Below are 20,697 nucleotides of genomic sequence, written 5' to 3' on the forward strand. Positions count from 1 at the left end.
GTTGCTGACGCGGGAAAAGTAAGGACTGATCTCAATTTATTTTAGTACCCGTTTCTGTATTAGTCCGAAGAGGGTTCAGTTTGCAGACTGATATAAACATTTTGGAGGAGCAGACACTTATCTCTTGCCGTAGCGCGCACTCACATGGCCGTATTTCCAAGGGCTTGGCTTCATGTTATTGTAGGTTCCACGCCAGATGATGCCGCTGTGAGCGAGCACGTACTCAAACCTTGCTTCGGCGTTGTCCATGTACACAGTGTCATCTGCATATAAAGCAAAAAAAAAAATAAACTACACAGACGCATAGCTTGTTTTACGTCTTTTATCGTGTAGCGTTTTGTACTGAATCCCTTGCAGCTTTTTGTGTGCCTGAAATTTCATTCACTTACTTTCTTTTGAGGGAATGTACTGCTGCTCATTAAAAGTAAAAGTGAAAACTTGCGATATGTGTTTTGAGGCACTGCTAATACTAAGTGCTATATTTTTATAGCCTTCCTGTGGATGCATGGTGTTAAAGTAGCGCACTGCTCAGACACGCGCGATAACCAGTTCTTACGCAAAGTTGACAAGTCACGTAATGTATGAGGCTTAGATAAGAATTCCTAGCCCCTACTAATAACTGCGTTAAGGCGGTGTTATTTTACTGCTGGTTGGGAGCATTGTTATGACCGGTGTTTCATAAAGCTCACTGACATACGTAGAATACTATATTTTTGATAAGATGGAGCGTTGTTAACAATTTGTTTGCAGGCTATGTGCTAAGGGGTCTAACTTGTCCAGCTGGAGATATGTAACATCGTCCTTCAGAGGAACGTGTCACTCTAAGCCATGTAACACCTTTGTTCCACGGGTTGAAGAGTATGAAGATAGGGTCCGGATAAGTATAACGGGCCCCCACGGATTCCACGACGTTACGCATCTTGGTGTCGACATCCATAACCCACGATCCAACGATGCACGTCGATGGCGTCATAACCTGGAGAAGAAAAAGCGGTGACAGGGATGTTGCGTCTCAAGGTACTTCGGGCCATTCTCATCAAGTGCGCATCGAAAATGCAACACGATATTCCATGAACATATTCAACAAGGGAGAAGGAGAAGACTAGCAAAGAGGAGCAGGGACGTTAACCAATTGAACTGCAAGTGGCTACCCTGTACATGGCGAAGGAGATGCAAGGATTGACAGATAAAGAACAGAGCATGCATGACGCACACTGAGCTCTCCTAGCGTACCAAAGTTTAGGTTGGAATAAGAAAAAAACCAGGCGAAAGATATTCTTACATTACACCAGCTTTCCTCAGCTTGCGTATACAAGACATTCACGCTCACGAGTTGAGCCGCTCACACGTACCTCATTTCTCAAGGCCGACCTTGTCACGGTGGGCCTGACTACAGCTAACTGCAATGGTATTTAGTACATGGAAAACAACAGAACCTTTGCTCACACTTTTTGTAGCCCCAGTAGCGCCGCCGCACGAACCAGTCCCGTCGGGTTTGGTCACACACGCACTAACCTAGCAACGTTCGGTGACGGTGACAGTATATAGGAAGCATGGAGCTAGACCACAAGGCGCACCAAGCGAAGCTGTGACCAGGGATCTGAGGACTTGGAAAAGAACAACGAATTTTGGGGAAAATCTGCTTTTCTCTCGGTCTTTCCTAGGGCATAAAAACCGTAAAAAAGGTCCAATTTTACCCAATAAATAGAGTACATTGAAGTAAATTATGCGACGGTAAATTAGTGTCACTTTGTGGGTAGACAACTTCCGGTGACATATTATTTCATCTAGTTTAAAATGGTGGTGATGCTGCTGCAGATATATCGTTTGTTGCTCAAAGAGGCAACCTCTACATGCGTCACTTATCACTCGACACCTGCTCTGACCTTTTAAGTAAAAAATACGATACGGAGAACAGTTTTAGTGCCGAGCTCAATCACGTTGGTCCAGCAAAAATTAGCTTTGAATGCTTGTCAGACACCTTGCCTAGTCTGTCGATGGATGTCTGTGTTTTTACGCATATAATAATTCTTCCTTAAAGGAATATTGAGAGAAAAGTTCTGTGTTCTTTATTGGATAGCTGCCAACCCAGTAATTACGCTATAGAGCCTCAATTGCACGTGAACATAGGAAATAATTAATTACGTTACTCCAGGGTATCGAAACGCAAAAGTATGAGTTTTTAAAGCTCTGGAGCGATACAGAGAGAAATAAATAACGGTTTATCGTTCAGGTTCACCACGGTTTCTGGGGCTTTTCACCCATGCATTGCCTGCACATGCATTGCCTCAACTATGCCACCTGATTTGTAAATAAACACCACTTTGCCGTGATTTTAAATGCAGCAGCACCATCAGTAGGGTGTTATGCGTATCGTGTCAAGAGGCAGAATAGGCGTTGTGTTAACGAAACAGTTTGCATCGCATCCGACTTGCGGACTCAACAGAATGTGATACATGGAAAGTACCCGAGACAGTATGGAGCACGTATACTTGCGGCTCATCCACTCATCACGATCTGCTCAGACCTCTGACGAAGCGTGTAAAAAAAGAATTGGAATAGAATCGCTATGTCATGGCGGCCCAGGTTTGCAAACAATTCTCGGAACGCTTAGCGCATTCAGCCATCTCTCAAAACGTTCATGCAAATATCTCGTAGGAAATATTTAATTTAGAAAGAGTCAGGGGTCCAATTTACAAAGCTTTTCGTTCGTAAAGGCTCTTTGCCATTGGCCACCTGCCCACGCTAATATGTCGAGCATCAGGATTGGATGAAATTTGCTCTTACGAGCAATTCTAGCGTAAGAGCATTATGTGAATATGGGCCCAGGTTATCGAACATATTTTTAGGTGAAATATTTCGCTTCACTTTGGCTATCTTAGCCAGGCCATGCAACGCTGCTTCGGGCATTTTTTTTACAGACAGTGATCCGCCTGTTGGGCCCAAATACCCTGATCATCCTGATTCTCTAGCTCAAAAGTGACTAAAAAGAAAGCCGGTAAATCAGTAAAGAGTTGCTTTTTCTTCCAGTACCTCGACAAGTAGTGCCTTGTCCTCCGATTTTCTCACAACAGCACTCCAGGTGCCGGACGACAAAGCCTCTGTACTTCTGAAATCCACGGGGACCATGGCGACCGTCTCCTTTGTGTAGGTTGTCCGGTTCTCGCCTATACAGGAAGGATGTAGTGTGCAGTCATGTTAGGGGGCATTCCAGACTATCTTATGCAAACGCTCACCATCTAAAAAAAAAACAATTAAACGTACGTGGACATTATGGCAGCCTATGTTTACTTTGAACAGCAAGAGGACAGTATTTCATCAGAAGAAATGTCTGCTTGTTATTTGGGTTACACAAGGCGAATAACAAACCAGGGTGCACATTTTCAAAAAGCTTTTATGGCTTGTAAAGTTCGCAAGAACAAAAATAATCCAACAGGGACAGTGAGCACAATATTAGCGAAGACCGCCGACCAATCAGAAAAAAGGTATTAGAAACAAAAACACTTGTAAATTCTGACCCAGGGGGTGACTTCACAAATAGTTTTGTTCGTAAACGCTCTTTGCCATCGGATAGCCGCCTTCACGAATAATATGTCCATTATCAGAATTGGCGGAAATTTCCTCTCACGAATGATTCTATCATAAGAGCTTTTTGTGAATACAGGCCCAGGAGCTGAATTCAAAAATATTTTCCTTCGCAAGTGCTGCTTGCTATTGGCCGGCCGCATTCGCTAATAACACGTCCGACATCATGATTGAACGGCACCCGTTCTTACGAACAGTTCTAGCGTAAGCATTTTTTGTAAATACGGGTTCAGGCTTCACAAAGCTGTTTGTAACGCTTAAACAGTTGTTATGAAAGGTTGATGATGATTGGCATTTTAATGGCGCAGCAGCCGTGCAGGCTATAATGCGCCATTATGAAAGGTTCCAGTCAATATGAATAGCGAACATATTACTAGCGAAAGTAGCCGGCCGATGGCAAGCAGTTCTTATGCATGAAGATATTTGTGAATGTGGTCCCAGAACTAGGACCGAATTCACAACGCCTTTCGTTCGTAAGGGTTCTTTGCTACTGGTGGGCCGCATTCGCTAATAATAGGCCAAACATGAGGATTTGGTGGCGTTGTTCTTACGAACAATTCTAATGTAAGATGTCTTTGTGAATACGAATCCTGGGAAATTGGGTCATTTGGGGATGATCAAAGTACGAACGAAGAAGCTGGTGTAGCACTCCGATGTTAATAAGATTGTCCTCTCTTGATGAGGTGTAGGAGAGGGTAGAGGGACAGCTTCACACTGCAGTTTGAATTTAGCTCCTGATACCGCATTCACAGAGCTTTTCGTTCGTAAGGGCTATTTGCCATTCGCCGGCCGAAATCGCTAATAATATGCCCGACATCATGACTAGTTGGCCATTTATCTTACAAATAGCTCAAGCGGTAGAACATATTTTATTGTGTGTGTGTGAATACAAGCCCCACTTTTCTTTTAGCTTATTGATAACTTCATTTATGGGGTAGTTTTTGTCGCGTATGGTTTTAATTTTAGCTATGATTTGTGTTCGCAGGCTCTCTTTATACAGCCAACCTTTCCTTTTTGTCGCGGTTATTAAACAATAGCAAAAAGGCGACGGTCACTTCATCGCGTTTACCAGTGCGAATTGCTATTCCTAAAACGGAGTCCGAAGGCTCTAATCGCTCTGACGTTAGTTGAATACTGTGGCTTGAATTTTCAATCAATCAATCAATCAATCAATCAATCAATCAATCAATCAATCAATCAATCAATCAATCAATCAATCAATCAATCAATCAATCAATCAATTCTTTATTTCCAAAAGAAGTTGGGGTCCCTCAGGCGAAAAGCAGTTGCAAACCACTTGCACGTACATGACAGCGGTTTTACAAACCAGACGTGTACAAATGTACACCAGCCCAATACATTAATACAGGAAGGTAATAACTTAATACTTAATAATAGATTCTGCACAACTTTAAGGTTTCAAAACTGACACAGAACTTCGTGGTGCCTTAGTAAGCACTTCAATAAGGTGCTGACGCTAAGCACAAGTGGCAGAGGATGGACAAATTTCTCGCTTGGTGCAAACACTTCGAAAATCCAGGAGCTCTCTTTTGCAGGCCACCCGGATTTGCTTTTGTTTTTTAGTCTATGAATAATATTATTTCGACCAACTGTACTTGCATTTAACAGCGTCACAGGGCTTTTGCTAAAAAAAAAACTTTTTATGCACCGGAACAAGGCAAGTGCAGAGTTACAACAGTATCTTTAATAACGAACACGCTAGCTGTTTTCGTTTTCAGCAAAGATACAAATGCGAAACTAGTTAGAGCTACAAGGAAGAAAAACTAGACAAATAATCTGATTATTTGTGCATTGCACCAAAGGCGTACGTGTTTTAGTGCGTTCGGTAATGCAAGCACAGTTGTCTGCTTAGCGACACCAAATAACGCAGCACCTCAATAATGCCGATGTATTAAGAGTTACTGTCTACAGTTTGTCTGTCTGAGAATTCGTTGTTGTCGTGATATTTTTTTCTTCGACAGAGCAGTTACGCTGCAATTAGTTTTAAGAGGCAAGCAAGTAAGTAGACAAGTCTAAAGCACAGCATTTGTGCCATGAAAAGCGGGAGAAAGAGGGACTATATCGTTTATTTATGCGCGTAATGCCGCCTACTCTTCTTTCTTCTTCGAATGACGTACCTTCTATTCCAAAGAAGAGGGACAACGAGTCGGTCTCCTGGTTGAAGGCTCTGTTCAAGTTGATCACCATTGTGAAAGACTGCCCCCGCCGAAAAACGGGGGCTGGTTTTTGTGATTTAGTCCGGGCGAATCCCCTCGTGAAGTGGTTCTCCGCGTTGTACGTCACGTACATGTCCACGGAGCGCACCCGGACCACTTCGTTCGGGTTTCCGGCTGCATAGAAGTGTAAAAAAAAAAAAAATATGGCGTATCCAATGTTGAAGTGCTTAAGCAACCTATGTAGGCAACATCAATTTCGTCGCATGTGTTCTTGCTTTGAGTTTCATACAGAGCAAAGAGAAAGAAAAGTCATATTCGTGCTAATGCGTTTAAAATTCTAAATCTTTCAAACTGTTCTTTGTCTGATAATTTTAGGTTACCTTGTTTTTACGAAGTATATCCATTTTTCCAGGAGGTTGTCTCGATCGTTTTCAGCAATAGTTTCACGTTCTCCTGACGTAACATCCAGCACTTTCTATGTACCGATGGATATCTGCTGCTCTGACTACGCATCTGTTGTTGTTATTGTCCATTAATAATATAGCAGCTGCGCTGCTTGGCAGCACAACGCGGGCTGATGTTTGCTGCCCACCAATTCTATTCGTCGTGTATCATTCCCGCTCGTTTAGAAAGTCGCAGCACAAGGAAAGTGTCACCCCAGAAAGTGATCGATAGGAAATGCGGTCACTGCTTTGTGCGGAAGAAACGGTTCATGTTCCGGAGTAGATAGCCTTATGTCGGTGCGTGTCTACAACTTAATCCTAATTTTCCTTAACTTTTTTCTTCTGAGGGTGACGGGGCAGTGCTTTCATTTTGCTATTAAGCCATTTCTCTTCCTTATGAGAGTGCTTTCCCAGGAACCAACTTAACCTTCTGAGGGGGGGGGGGGGGGGGGGAATTATCAGGAAATGCACTAATTGAGTTCTTAGCATTGCGTGTGTTACTTTGTTTCTCTTATATGCATATTACTCGTTTCTTTTCCCCCGGCATAATCTTTTTTTTACAGATCGTACGAATGACCATTCTTTATTACTGATGATTGTCCTTCCCCCTCATTTAGAGGGGGGTGGGAGGACAATAAGTGATAATGATGACGACGACCATGACGACGACGACGATGAAGATATGTTCTGGCCCTAAAATCTCCACACTCGTTCCTAAAGGCTACAGCCTTGCTTTACTGTGTGAATTTTATTAAAATTACGTGCTGTGAGTGGTCTTCCTCTTGACATAAGTTCGGCACTGTTGCCAGGAGTGCATTCTTCCGTCCGATTTACTAACTCTACTTGAATATACAAGCTGTGTATGATCGATTGTAAAGAATGCTAAAACAACAGCTTATATCTATGGTGGCGCTTTCTGGCTAATGTTCGGTTCAGTGCTTGCAAACACACGAAGCTTGCAGTCGCTCAGCACGCTCGTTCTGAGCGCCGGAACGGGTTAATTAAATTGTGGGGTTTTACATGCCGAAACCACGATCTGATTATGAGGCACGCCGTAGTGGGGGGACTACAGATTAATTTTGACCACCTGGGGTTCTTCAAAGGGCATCTAAATCTAAGTACACGGTTGCTTTTGCATTTCACTCCCATCGAAATGCGGCCGCCGGGGCCGGGATTTCATCCCGCGAGCTCGTGCTTAACAGCGCAACTGCAAAGCCACTAAGCAACCACGGCGGGTCTCTGGAACGATTATGTTCCAGTGCTATTCCTTTTTGCGTTTCTTCAGTGTTCCAAGTGGCTTTTGTTAGCTTTTGTTAGTGGCTTTGTTAGGTGTGCGTGTGTGTGCGTGTGTGTGCGTGTGTGTGTGTGTGTGTGTGTGCGTGTGCGTGTGTGTGTGTGTGTGCGTGTGTGTGTGTGCGCGTGCGTGTGCGTGCGCGTGTGCGTGCGTGTGTGCGTGTGTGCGTGCGTGCGTGCGTGCGTGTGTGCGTGCGTGTGTGCGTGCGTGTGTGCGTGCGTGTGCGCGTGTGTGCCCTCTCCACTTTGCTAAACTTCGGTGATATAAACAGCAGTCAAACGTCTTAGATAGAAAATCAACTCCTCTGCATTGGCGGTAAAGCAACAGCCATCACGCGAACTTTTTATTGTTACCAAGAATTCAATCGTACTTACACAAGATTTAAAGAAAGGCTCAACGGCAACTTGTATTATGCTTGATATGCATGAGGTTACTATTCTCGGCGACGACAATACAGTTGGCGGCCATTCTCCTAGCCGCTAGATGTACACGAAGAACCACAAAAGGAGGTGACTATTACGGACTTCTAATTATCCCTTCTATATGACCTCTAATATATTACAAAAGTTAAGCACGAACTTTGCATATAGGTAAGCCTGCACCAAAAGCAGCTATCGCAGCTTCAATCTGTTGAAACATCTGAACTGGAAAACTTTCATATTTGAATTTACAGCTTACGTGATATGGGGTGCTATAACACAAAGCTATTCCAAACTTTTCTATTCCGATACTGCAATCAGCCCTCCAAGATTGGCCAAAAAATTTTCGTGCCACTGCCACTTCGCCTGTCTGTCACGCAACTTTATGAAAACCGCGACAGCACCCCATCTGATACGACGTGTACATACTGATTATGCATGAATATACCGAGCAAAAAAATTATTTCTGATTCGACGCGTTTTCGCCATTAGCCCTCTACTATTGGTGAGAAGTTTCTGGGCTGCGCTCACTTCGCCGGTTCGTCAAGTGACCTCACACGACCGCGAAACCTCACAGCGTCAAAATGACACGTAGCCGTTAAAGATGCATTAACATACCAAAAAAGACTGAATTTTTTCTCTGAATAGCCGGAGACTGCCCCGTTCCGAAAGGAATAGAAGATGGCGGCCCGCCGATCACTCAGGCACTGGCTACTCGCACTTGCCGGAGAGCATGGATTTATTTGCGTATAAGAAAACTTTCTGCGTAACAATAATAATAATATATGGGGTTTTACGTGCCAAAACCACTTTCTGATTATGAGGCACGCCGTAGTGGGGGACTCCGGAAATTTTGACCATCTGGGGTTCTTTAACGTGCACCTAAATCTAAGTACACGGGTGTTTTCGCATTTCGCCCCCATCGAAATGCGGCCGCCGTGGCCGGGATTCGATCCCCCGACCTCGTGCTCAGCAGCCTAACACCATAGCCACTGAGCAACCATGGCGGGTTTTCTGCGTAACAGTATAACGTTATCGAGCGCTTTGGGCACGTTTGCGACTTCGCTCTGCCAACTATTATTGGCTGAGGATACGTTTGAGCGGCATTCTTAACCTTCCGTTGCACGCCGCCGCGATCTAAGCCAGCCAGCCAGCCAGCAAGCCAGCCACCGCAAGCTATAAGGGTCGCGGATGCCGGCACGACCCTCTTCATCCGGTTAATGATTTTCACTGTGCTGGCTCGACCCCATCGAATGCATATCCACTTGAGCGTGCTACTCACCTCTTGTTAGCCAATTGGAAAAGAAAAAAGCGCTCAGTGTAGGCAATGTCATTCTGTTTGAAAGCAAACAAAAGTGGCCTCCTATAAGCGAGGAGAGCGTTTGATTGGGCTGTTCAGACAACGCTGTGGGTCACCGCCCGATGTTTGCGCCGGTGGTTGCGTAAATTTGACGTCAGGAGATTTGAATAAAACAGATTGGAATAGTTTTACGTTATGGGGCCCACGGTTATAATGTTTACGAGGGTTTTGTAAAAGTCCTACTCACAAATGAGTGGAATACTTCAGAGCCATGATCATGCACCAATTTTGTCCGCTTTAGATTTGTTATTACATTTAGTGTACAGAAATGGGATATCGTTTTTATTGCTGAGTTAGAGAGTTCTTAACTAGATATTTAATTTTTTTAATATCGCAATTTTTAGCTACTTCAGTAAAAAATTTGCATACCTAAATCAAAGTTTCGCTTCTTACTGTCATCAAATTTTTACTTCTCTTAAATCCAACATACCACATCAAAATCGGTTGGATTGTTGCTGAGAAAAACTATTTCTCCTTTTCCATGTATTCAGAAGGAGCTCCCGAGCTACAGCTTCCTCTTAACGTTCCCGATCAGCCTGGGCGTTTGACTTTTTCGAAGCTACTCGACCCATGTACTACATCGAAACCAGACAACTAAAAGGTGAGCTCTTAATTGTTTTCAAGTTTCTTACAAGACGCCGGTGCAGTTGGCATGTATTAATACGTACGCAGTGTAATGGGTGATTCGCTCGGTTTAGAAAGTTCGTACTAGCAGTGACAGCGCGCTTTAACCTCTTCGATTCCTTCGCTTTTTCAATGAGGAACATTATTTCCGTCCATCCTGCACTTCGCCGGCAGCTCCTGTGTGCTATGTCGCCTTCTGAGGACCCTGCGATGGCGCGCGTGCTTCCACTAGCGACACGTGGTAATTAGTCGCTAATTTAATAAATATATAATAACTTAAACATTTAGTTTCAGTGGACTCATCTTGTAATTGGGAAATTGACCCGAGCTCTCTGTACAAGACATATCTACTTTTGAATCTGGGAAAATGGGATTACCCGCGGAACTGTGGCACGACGACTTTCGGCTATAAGAGTGCGCGAAACCAAACATGCGTGGCTGCAGCGAGCGCCAATTCGCACCCCTCGAGGCGACATTCTGATAACGCCACCAAGCAGCGGGAAGCAGACTTATTTGCAAAGCTTTCGTGGCACAATTAAGTCGCACGGTCACCGATCAAAAAAGTCGCAGTTCCGCGCGAAAGGCGATGCAAATTGAGATAGCAAATTAGAGGATCGCTAGCTTGGAAGAACGCTAACATAATCCTAATCCATAAGAAAGGGGACGCCAAAGACTTGAAAAATTATAGACCGATCAGCTTACAGTCCGTTGCCTACAAACTATTTACTAAGGTAATCGCAAATAGAATCAGGAACACCTTAGACTTCTGTCAAGCAAAGGACCAGGCAGGATTCCGTAAAGGTTACTCAACAATAGATCATATTCACCACTATCAATCAGGTGATAGAGAAATGTGCGGAATATAACCAACCCTTATATATAGCTTTCATTGATTACGAGAAAGCGTTTGATTCAGTCGAAACCTCAGCAGTCATGGAGGCATTACGGAATCAGGGTGTAGACGAGCCGTATGTAAAAATACTGAAAGATATCTATAGCGGCTCCACAGCCACCGTAGTGCTTCATAAAGCAAGCAACAAAATCCCAATAAAGAAAGGCGTGAAGCAGGGAGATACGATCTCTCCAATGCTATTCACAGCGTGTTTACAGGAGGTATTCAGAGACCTGGATTGGGAAGAATTGGGAATAAAAGTTAATGGAGAATACCTTAGTAACTTGCGATTCGCTGATGATATTGCCTTGCTTAGTAACTCAGGGGACCAATTGCAATGCATGCTCACTGACCTGGAGAGGTAAAGCAGAAGAGTGGGTGTAAAAATTAATCTGCAGAAAACTAAAGTAATGTTTAACAGTCTCGGAAGAGAACAGCAATTTACAATAGGCAGTGAGGCACTGGAAGTCGTAAGGGAATACATCTACCTAGGGCAGATAGTGACGGCGGATCCGGATCATGAGACGGAAATAATAAGAAGAATAAGAATGGGCTGGGGTGCGTTTGGCAGGCTTTCTCAGATCATGAACAGCAGGTTGCCATTATCCCTCAAGAGAAAAGTATATAATAGCTGTGTCTTACCAGTACTCACCTACGGGGCAGAAACCTGGAGGCTTACGAAAAGGGTTCTACTCAAACTGAGGACGACGCAACGAGCTATGGAAAGAAGAATGATAGGTGTAACGTTAAGGGATAAGAAAAGAGCAGATTGGGTGAGGGAACAAACGCGAGTTAATGACATCTTAGTTGAAATCAAGAAAAAGAAGTTGGCATGGGCAGGACATGTAATGAGGAGGGAAGATAACCGGTGGTCATTAAGGGTTATGGACTGGATCCCAAGGGAAGGGAAGTGTAGCAGGGGGCGGCTGAAAGTTAGGTGGGCGGATGAGATTAAGAAGTTTGCAGGGACGGCATGGCCACAATTAGTACATGACCGGGGTTGTTGGAGAAGTATGGGAGAGGCCTTTGCCCTGCAGTGGGCGTAACCAGGCTGATGATGATAATGAGCTATACGATGTAAGGATAGTAGTTTTATCAGCCGTATAAATTTGTGAACATAGGCATGAACAAGCATGGAAAATGAACAAGCATGGTGTCACGCGCGCACGAGCAAACATAAACACATCTCACTCGATGACCGCGCAAACTCGCTGTCAAAACGCTGCAGTGAGAAAACGCGGCAGCAGCAGCGAGCGAATTGACCTTCGGGCAGCCGCTCACAAGTCCCGAAAACACAGCGCAGCGCAGGCTCTGTACCTCTCGCAGGTGGCTTTCAAGATGCAGCGGCTGGGTCGGACGCGCGCGGCCGCCCGGGCCGCCCGCAGTAGGACACGCACCCCTTTCGTACCCTCTTTCCGAAGCCTTGCGCGCGACGGAAGGCGGCGCGCGGCGACGATGTTATCGTCCTTTTACTTTATACGGAACACCCGCCGTGGTTGCTCAGTGGCTATGGTGTTGGGCTGCTGAGCACGAGGTCGCGGGATCGAATCCCGGCCACGGCGGCCGCATTTCGATGGGGGCGAAATGCGAAAACACCCGTGTGCTTAGATTTAGGTGCACGTTAAAGAACCCCAGGTGGTCAAAATTTCCGGAGTCCTCATGGCGTGCCTCATAATCAGAAAGTGGTTTTGGCACGTAAAACCCCAAATATTATTTATACGGAACCTCGCGCCGACGCCAGAAATGCGCCTGAAGTGTCCATACAATTGCTATCGCAATAAAATGCGATTGCGCGCGGAACGGTGACACGACGAATTTCCGCTATAAGCGTGCGCGACACTGAAACAGCGCGGCTGCAGCGAGCGCAAAGCCGCGCCCCTCGAGGAGACGTTCGGCTTACGTCACCAGCAGCGCGCTGGCTGTCCGCTGCGTGGTGACGTAATCAGAATTTCGCCTCGAGGGGCGCTACTTTGCACTCGCTGCTAGTGTTCCTGTATATGCTCCCGCAGGGAGCATATACAGGAACACTACTCGCTGCAGCCGCGCTGTTTCAGTTTCGCGCACGGTTATAGCCGAAATTCGTCGTGTCACCGTTCCGCGCGTAATCCTATATTTCCGGGTTCAAAAATTCAAATGGCTCGTACGGAGAGCTCGCTTCAACTTCCCAATTATATTGAGCACCCTGAAACGAAAAGTTTAGAAGTTGATATATGATTTTTTGTTACATTAGTGACTAATTAACATGTATTACCGTCACCCCGTGGTCGCCACCACTGACGGCCTTTCTCCGATGGAACCGTCTTCTTATTTCAAGACAACTATCTTTAAATATAACTTAAAGTCTTCATAGAAAGAAGTTGTATAGCGTCTTTGTAATCATAAACAGTTCTTCGCATAACGTGTATTCCGCATGGTGTGTGACCCACATAATATTTTTTTCATTGCATATATCAATTTTCTACAAGGCTTCTCTGTCTAGACAGCTAGGCAGTCATATCTGTAGGCGCGCCTATGTATATTATGTTTGGTGGACACACCCATTTCGGGCCACGTCAACACTTCCTGTACTGATAGCGTGCCAGCGTTGATGTGAACTATAGCGCGCGTTGCGTGCATGGGCATTTTTATTTTTGATGCGAAAGCACCCAGTGGCCGATTGACCGAAAAAAACCGGCGTCTGCAGCAGCGAAGCAGCGCCTAAATTCCCTTTGGCTGCGACGCCACGTCATGAGCGCACCTCGACGGAGCAGATACGGCGACGCGACCCCGCGGGACGAGACGGGTTGTCGTCGGCGAGGCAGTCGCTTGACGCGCCCGTGCCGATGCCGCCGTCTTGCTTTCGGAAGCCGGCGCAAGGTCCGTATCTCCCTCTCTCTCTCTCTCTCTCTCCCAATCCCCACTGGGCTTAGCTGCTGCGCGCGCCTGCCGGCCTTGATGGCCGCTGCTGCTTCCTCGGTCTCTCGTCGCGCAGTGCGTCGGTGGCATGCGGCGTCCTCGATTTCTCAGCAATATCGTCCAAATGATTCCGGTCTATAGCCAACATACCAACGTAAAAGCTGTACAAAAAATAATAACCCGCACCAATTTAATCGCAAAACTAGGTAACATACCCCGCAGCAATACTCTAAAACATTTTTCGCAGCGCGAAACTCGAAGGACCGCTCAGCGGCGTTCAATTGGACATTAATGTTTTCGCATTCACAACTCGCAAGTAGTGCTTAGGGGTCCTCGCATTTTCTTGTTTCATTGTTTCTCCTTCTTTTCCTGCCAATTTATAACTCGCGTTATATGTATGCTTGAGTGAAATCGAGTAGCCGTCCCTTCACGCTAGATTGGTTAAGTCTCCTTTCGTATTACCACTTCAATAAAAAAAGTTAGCGCAGTAATCGACCGCTTCGGTGGACAGGTGAATGCGTGCGCGTAACGTTGTAGCGACCATTGCCCTTCACATGACGCCCTTCACGACATTATACACAGAATATGGTGTCGTGTCTTGAAGCATAAACGACGTCACCTCAACGATACAAGGTTCGCGGCGAATCGAAAGCACAGGATCGCGTAAGCGGAGCTCGCAGAACAGGTGCAGGCGAAACAAAGGGGAGAAAATAGTCTGCCTCGACTGCCAACGTCGCCGCAGTGTCGGTGATGGAACAATGGCGGGACGCAAATGGCCAGCGCTCGTGTGTCTGCGCGACAGAGCCCTTGTTCCGTGGCCTTGAGCACGCGTTCGGACTCAGTGTTATTTAAATTTTTCTCCTTCTGTTTGCTGCCAAGTTGTCGGCTAAGGAGGAATTTGCAACTAACGTCGGTTCAACTAATGAACCTATTAAGCTAGGTCTGGCCGAGGACCATGGTACTTGGCGTTTGATTGGATGTCGAATAGCCCTACGCAGATGTTCTTTCCGGCACAGCTTAGGTTTTGTAAGGAATTGCACGGTTATGTATGTAGCTATAGTAGTAATGGGTGTCAGCTAGCACCATAAAGATGTGATAATCCACAAATAAAACAATGATATATTTTGCTAATAACGAACGGTTACATTATCGCTGTATCATTTTGCATCCACTCTGTGCAAAAAGTACCACTTATAGCTAGCTACGCGTTTACAATCGAGTAAAGAATGCAACGATTCAATTATTACCAAGTAAAAGCTGGGCAATGCAAGGATTCTTTTCACTCGATTCTATTGCTTTGTTTAACGCTCATTTCACTTGTGGCCGATCCCAGTGATAAACTCAGCGGACCACCGCCCGAGAAGGAAAAGAATTGTAATAGAATCGTCACATTATGAATGAATGAGTTTTGGAGTTTTGCATGCCAAAACCACGATTTTATTATGAGGGATCCCGTAGTGGTGGACCCCGGATTAGTTTTGACCACCAAAGGATCTTTAAGGTGCCCCCGTTGCAAGGGACCACGGGTGTTTTTGCATTTCGCCCCCATAGAACTGCGGCCGCCATGGCCGGAATTTGATCCCGCGACCTAGTGCTTAGCAGCGCAACACCGTAGCCGCTAAGCCACCGCGGTGGGTGTTACATTATCTCGGGCCTGTTTTCGAACGAGAAGGATAGGGCCACAAGTAAAATAAAAATAAATGCAAAACAATGATGCTGTTCTTCAATGTTGTCGTAATTCGCGATCTGTTAAGTTTGCTCTCCAATGCCAAGAGGAATTTCATACATGTTATCCTAGGAGTCACTTCAGTGTATGTGTGGTCGACTAAATGTGATGCACAAATCAGTTATCAAGAGGCGCCAAGTATAGATTCTGCAGCTTTGATTTCACTCATAAACTCTTGTAATGTCATTTACTCATAGTACCTGAGGTGAAAGTTCCATTTTGTTGCAGTCTAATTTTCACTACTTGGTTTATTCGATGCTGTAGCACAACTTCTAACACGTAACCATAGGGTAAGCCCTATTAAAAGAAACATCCCGTTACCATGGCGCACTGTTGGCATGGCGAACGTGGTGTCCACTGCATTTGCTCAAGTTTTCCGAAGTGGCAATTCTAATGGCTGTACAATGTACAGATATAGCAATACCAGATTATAACTACTGTGGTTGCGTGTTGCATAAGTGCCGTTACCAGCGGATTACTCTGTATTATACGTATTGCTGTTAGCAGAGAAATAAACCTTTGTACTGGTCATTCATTTCATGGTGGATTAATTCTAACCTAAATATCAGTGTCCTATCTTTCGCGCAATATTCGAGGCCTCGCAACTATCATGAAAATTTGATGCTACAAGCACCTTGGCTGAAAGCCAGAGCTCAGAAGATCATGGTCGTTGGACGATTCAGTGCAGGACCCTAGCAGTGTTTCATAATACCTAGCTTGGTCAGAAAATCAGTGACGAAGCAAGAAACCCCACTTTTGTGAGCAGGGAACAAAGAATTTCCCCGTGAAGGGCAGATAGTGTAAATAATTTGCCCGATATGTGAACACTCTTTCTTCTATAAAAACGTATAAATTCTAAATCTTGAATTTTTCACAAAAAATACCACAAACAACTGAGCTTTAAGCAATTCGGATGATAACAAGAAACTACCTTTTTTTTCTGTTTTCTGGTGCTTTGACAGTCAGGCGATTTTTTCCTTAGAATGGTTGTGACGAGAACAATTGTATGAATTTCCTCAAAATGTTTCTTTTTTCTTGGCACAAAAATGGTTAAGTATATTTCAATTGCAGAATAACTTAATATAATATCCATTTCAGCTCGAAAATTCTGCGAATGGTAAGGAAAACTATCTATTTAATTGATCTGATAGTAAAAGTCTAGCGAAATTGTACACTATAACTTATAACTTATATAGACTTTTGTTTAATCTAAGCTCCTTCCGAAAAAAAAAACTGTGATGTCGCTTTATGCAGTAAGATGCGGGGAGAATAATTATCTGAGGGAATAATTATGTTAAAGAATATACGTTGAAGAGAAAGGATTAGTTTCAATATGAGTTAAGTAAACAGCTGATACAAGCTAAGCTAAGACACAATATTTCCCACGGTAGCTTTATTGGCGTGGAAGATGAAAGCATTGCAAGGGAAGGTGCGTAACTCTTGATAGAATAATTATTGAGAACGGTAATTGCCACAGAGAACAGTAATTGTTTAAAGTTAACCTCAAGGGCCGCGATCGTCGCTATACTGTTGGCGCAATAAAGGGGAAAATCAGACATCCACCCGTTCGTAGCCATTGCTACAAAGGAAACCCATTGCCAGCGAGCTGAATTTCTTCGTATATACTGCAGTCCTTTCGCCGAAAACGCTGACATAATTCACGAAGCAAAGCACGTCTCAGTAAATGGTGTTCTGAAATTTTCTGCTTGACATTTCGCACTGAAGAGGCATAATAGCACGCGTGACCCATTAATCAACTCAAAACAAACGCGCATTAAAAACGCAGTTTAATATTTTAAGCTGTCACGAATTCTGCGTGGTCCCTACTATTCTATACTACTATACGCCGGCGAGGACGAAGGATACAGCAGGGCGTATCGCATTGTCAAAATCGAGCATTGCGATAAAGGCCGTAGCAGGAAACAGGCGTTCTCTACTTCTTGTGCATGAGACGCGAGCGTATGTCCGTAGTGTTCTACCGAAATAGAACCACCACACCTGGGCTGCATTATCCATCGTACTCTGGTCAAACAGCAAAAAGGAAGGGAAAAAAGCATAAATAAAGAAGCAAGAGTGAGAGAAGCTTAGTGTTGTGCAAACTGTAAGCAGCACATTAATAGAGAGTTTTAGAATCGGGGCCCCACAAGTTTGGGGCCCCAAAGAGCTTTGCGGGTGTTAGAGTTGGGGCACGCACGAGTGAAGAGTTTTAGAATAGGGCTTTGCGTTTGCGGATAGCGTCTTGCGCTTGCAGCGCCACTTCGGCATCAAAGAAAAGCTATTGTAAATAACTAAACAAAATATGCTATTTCATGATAAGAAGAGTAATTTTGCCTTTCGTCTTTTCGCCTTTCATTATAATTTAGAGAATACTATATTAGCAGCAAACAATGTGTTGCGCGTTGTTTTGAGTAACCAAATTAACATGCCTTTACCAGCCAAGTGAAGCCATGTTAGGCCTTCGAGCCATGAAATTGATAATCTAATTCGGAATCGGCAACGTTTAATGAGTCGGTCTTTATTACAAACGTTATTTGAGAGAAAGCGATAACCGCAGTCACTTCTCCTAGCTTACGGACTTCATACGTTACTATGAATCGAGCCCATTTTGGTGCTAGGTCAGAGCCGTCGTTTCAATGGGTGCCGCCATATTTGTTGATGCAAAGCTTTTGGGGCAGGTTTTGGGGCTCCCGCTAAATCGGCGAAATAACGTGCCCGACGCAAAACCCAAACGCAGTTTGCGTCTCGCGCATGCGCAGTAGCTTCGACTCTATTTCTTTGGGGGCCAAAAACGTTTGGGGCCCCTATTCTAAAACTAGAATGAACCAGCCAGCGATACACGGAATTCGAAATGACTAGAAAACGACAAGAGGCGACATATGTATTTTATATACTATAAATACAGATTTATATAGACTGCTTTACCCTAAAGCATCAACACAATGCGTTGACGGGCTAGTTGGTGCGGATCCGTGAATACTTGTTTAGCGCAATACAACGGACACAAGAAAGGTCAACACCCCCCCCCCCCCCCCCCAGGACAAGGCGCTACTCTCAAATGCCATCGTTTTATTGCGTCACTCCTTTATAGACAGCAGAAACTAGAGGAACATGCGCAGTGAGCACCATGTGCAGGGACCACCAACATCCGATCACAAGAGCGCACTCATGCGACAGAATCTAAAAAACCATATTCAGCACTGTACAAGTTTAAAGAAGGCACACCAATGCACTGTGACCCTAACGACTGTATGAAGAATGCTTCCGATAACTCTCGGGCGGTGGTATCGCGGCTCTTTTTCAAAATCGTGGTATCACGAGACATGGGTTTGCACTTGCATATTTTACAATGTTGAGCCATATGTGAACCTGTGCCTGTTGGTATGGATCGCTCAGTATGGTTCCTGCACATGGTGCTCACTGCGCATGTTCCTCTAGTTTCTGCTGTCTATAAAGGAGTGACGCAATAAAATGATGTCAGTTGAGAGTAGCGCCTTGTCCTGGTCGCCTTTCTTGTGTCCGTTGTATTGCGCTAAAACATCAAATACAACGCAATTGCAGACGCTATTTGCAAGCCTGTAGCAAACAACACCCTTTTCCTCTTCCCTGAAAGATGTACCACTCTCAGTGGCCATCAGTGGTCACCACGATTGTTTGCACGGCCGATCGCAGGGGTGCTGTCATCACCATATGAGGTCCGAGCCGACCAGGTCTCTCACTTTTTCGCATTGTGCGCCCTTTTCTGGATACATTATAGGCATGATCACGGGATAGTGGTACCTTACAAAGAAACGAACAAGTCTCGCCTTAATTTTGCTGCTCAAGGAGTTCCCGAATGCGATTTCGGATTAATGGGAATCGGTATGCTGAAAGTACTAAGTAATAATTGCAGCAAGAGAGCAGAATGATTAACAAAAATTATTATTTCGTATAAGTGCGATGCAGCGGCCAGTAGTTAAGGGCTGTTTACTTATTTCGCGACACTCTTGGTGGCAGAAAGGAAGTTCAAAAAATAATATAAGTTGCAAAGAAGAAAGAAAAAAAACAAAAATCAAGTGCATTGAAAAAAAAAAGAGGCGCAGAAAGAAAACGAAGGCCAAGACGCACGTATGAACACTTGCCCGTTGTTCTCTTTCCTGCCCCTTCTCATTATTCATGTCGGGCGGAATATGTACGACCTCTTTGAAAGGAAGGAAAGGGGACTGGACGGGGGAGTTACACGTGTAAGCATTGAAACGGGGGCTCAAGACTTGCAATACTGATAAGCCTTACTAATGCCGTTAGTGGTAGTAATGACAATAAGATTTATTTTTTGTCATGCTTTTGAAGAAATGGCGTCACAGAAATGGCGACGTCAGTCATCCATGGACTGAAGAAAAATTGAAGAAACAAAACGTGCAGTGTGCAGCAGTACTGAGTAAACCTTATTTAAGGGGCGAAACTTACGATAGTAACACCCGACATTGCCTGTCATAAATTTGTTGACTGTTTAGAAATATTTCGGAATGGCCGCATTGCAGTAACACGACAATGGATTGTCCCATATGCCACTGCAGTCGACAAAATGAGTGTGTCCTGAAAAACACTCATTTTGCCTGCAGCTTGTGTTCATCGATCTCCGCGGCATGCTTTCCATAAAACGATTGCGTCGCAGAGGGCCTCGCGTCCTGTTACTCCCCCCCCCCCCCCCATCAATGCGAAATGGTTTACTACTCACGCTGCCCATCGTCGTCGTTGCCCTGAAGTCGGCTGCTCACATCCCCCATCTCTTAGGCTCGGCGTTCTCCCCGATGCGAAGAATACGCAAGCTCTCCGGCGCGCAGAAGGAACGGAAACAGTTTCCCTTGACGGCGGCTCCTCTGCGGCTATGGCGAGGACGCAAGTGCGAACGCGCGATCGGCACCTTGCGGGGTGCTGCGGTGGGCGGCGGCGGCGGCTGGTCTTCGCGAACGGGCGTCGAGGAGTGGCCTGCAGCTCTGCGCTCAGACAGCGGCGGACTAGCGCCAGAGTCGCCCGTGTAACAGTGCCCGAGGCCCAGACCGCCGGTCAGCCTCTGCCTGGCAATGATGCATCGCTTGTCAGGCGCAACAACGGCGTTCGTGCTGCGCAGAGCAGCAGCGCACCGCAATAAGGCCTTTGTGCACTGTTTTGATAGGAAGAGCGGTGCTTACGGCTTGCAGTGTGTATTTACTGTAAGCGCTTCTCCGGATGGGAGGAACCATCGCGTGAAACAGGCTTGTTACCTGTTTCACCTGTTCGGTTGTTGCTCTTAGCTTGTCTTTCTT

At 45.2% G+C, this 20,697-nt stretch overlaps 1 protein-coding gene across 1 annotated transcript in view; it reads right to left on the bottom strand.

Annotated features, from left to right (window-relative positions):
* The window catches only part of LOC135911795 (annulin-like), a 48,156-nt gene extending 27,709 nt beyond the window's left edge, over positions 1-20,447 (bottom strand). The window contains exons 1-5 of the mRNA XM_065444136.1: positions 20,130-20,447; positions 5,724-5,936; positions 3,034-3,167; positions 838-976; positions 145-263 (exon numbers count right to left, since the gene is read on the bottom strand). Of these exons, the coding sequence (XP_065300208.1) occupies positions 145-263; positions 838-976; positions 3,034-3,167; positions 5,724-5,936; positions 20,130-20,178 (654 nt within the window). The 5' untranslated portion in view covers positions 20,179-20,447. The remainder of the gene's footprint in view (positions 1-144; positions 264-837; positions 977-3,033; positions 3,168-5,723; positions 5,937-20,129) is intronic.
* Positions 20,448-20,697: the final 250 nt, after the last annotated feature.

This window comes from Dermacentor albipictus, chromosome 1, assembly GCF_038994185.2.
Source record: "Dermacentor albipictus isolate Rhodes 1998 colony chromosome 1, USDA_Dalb.pri_finalv2, whole genome shotgun sequence".
NCBI lineage: Eukaryota > Metazoa > Arthropoda > Arachnida > Ixodida > Ixodidae > Dermacentor > Dermacentor albipictus.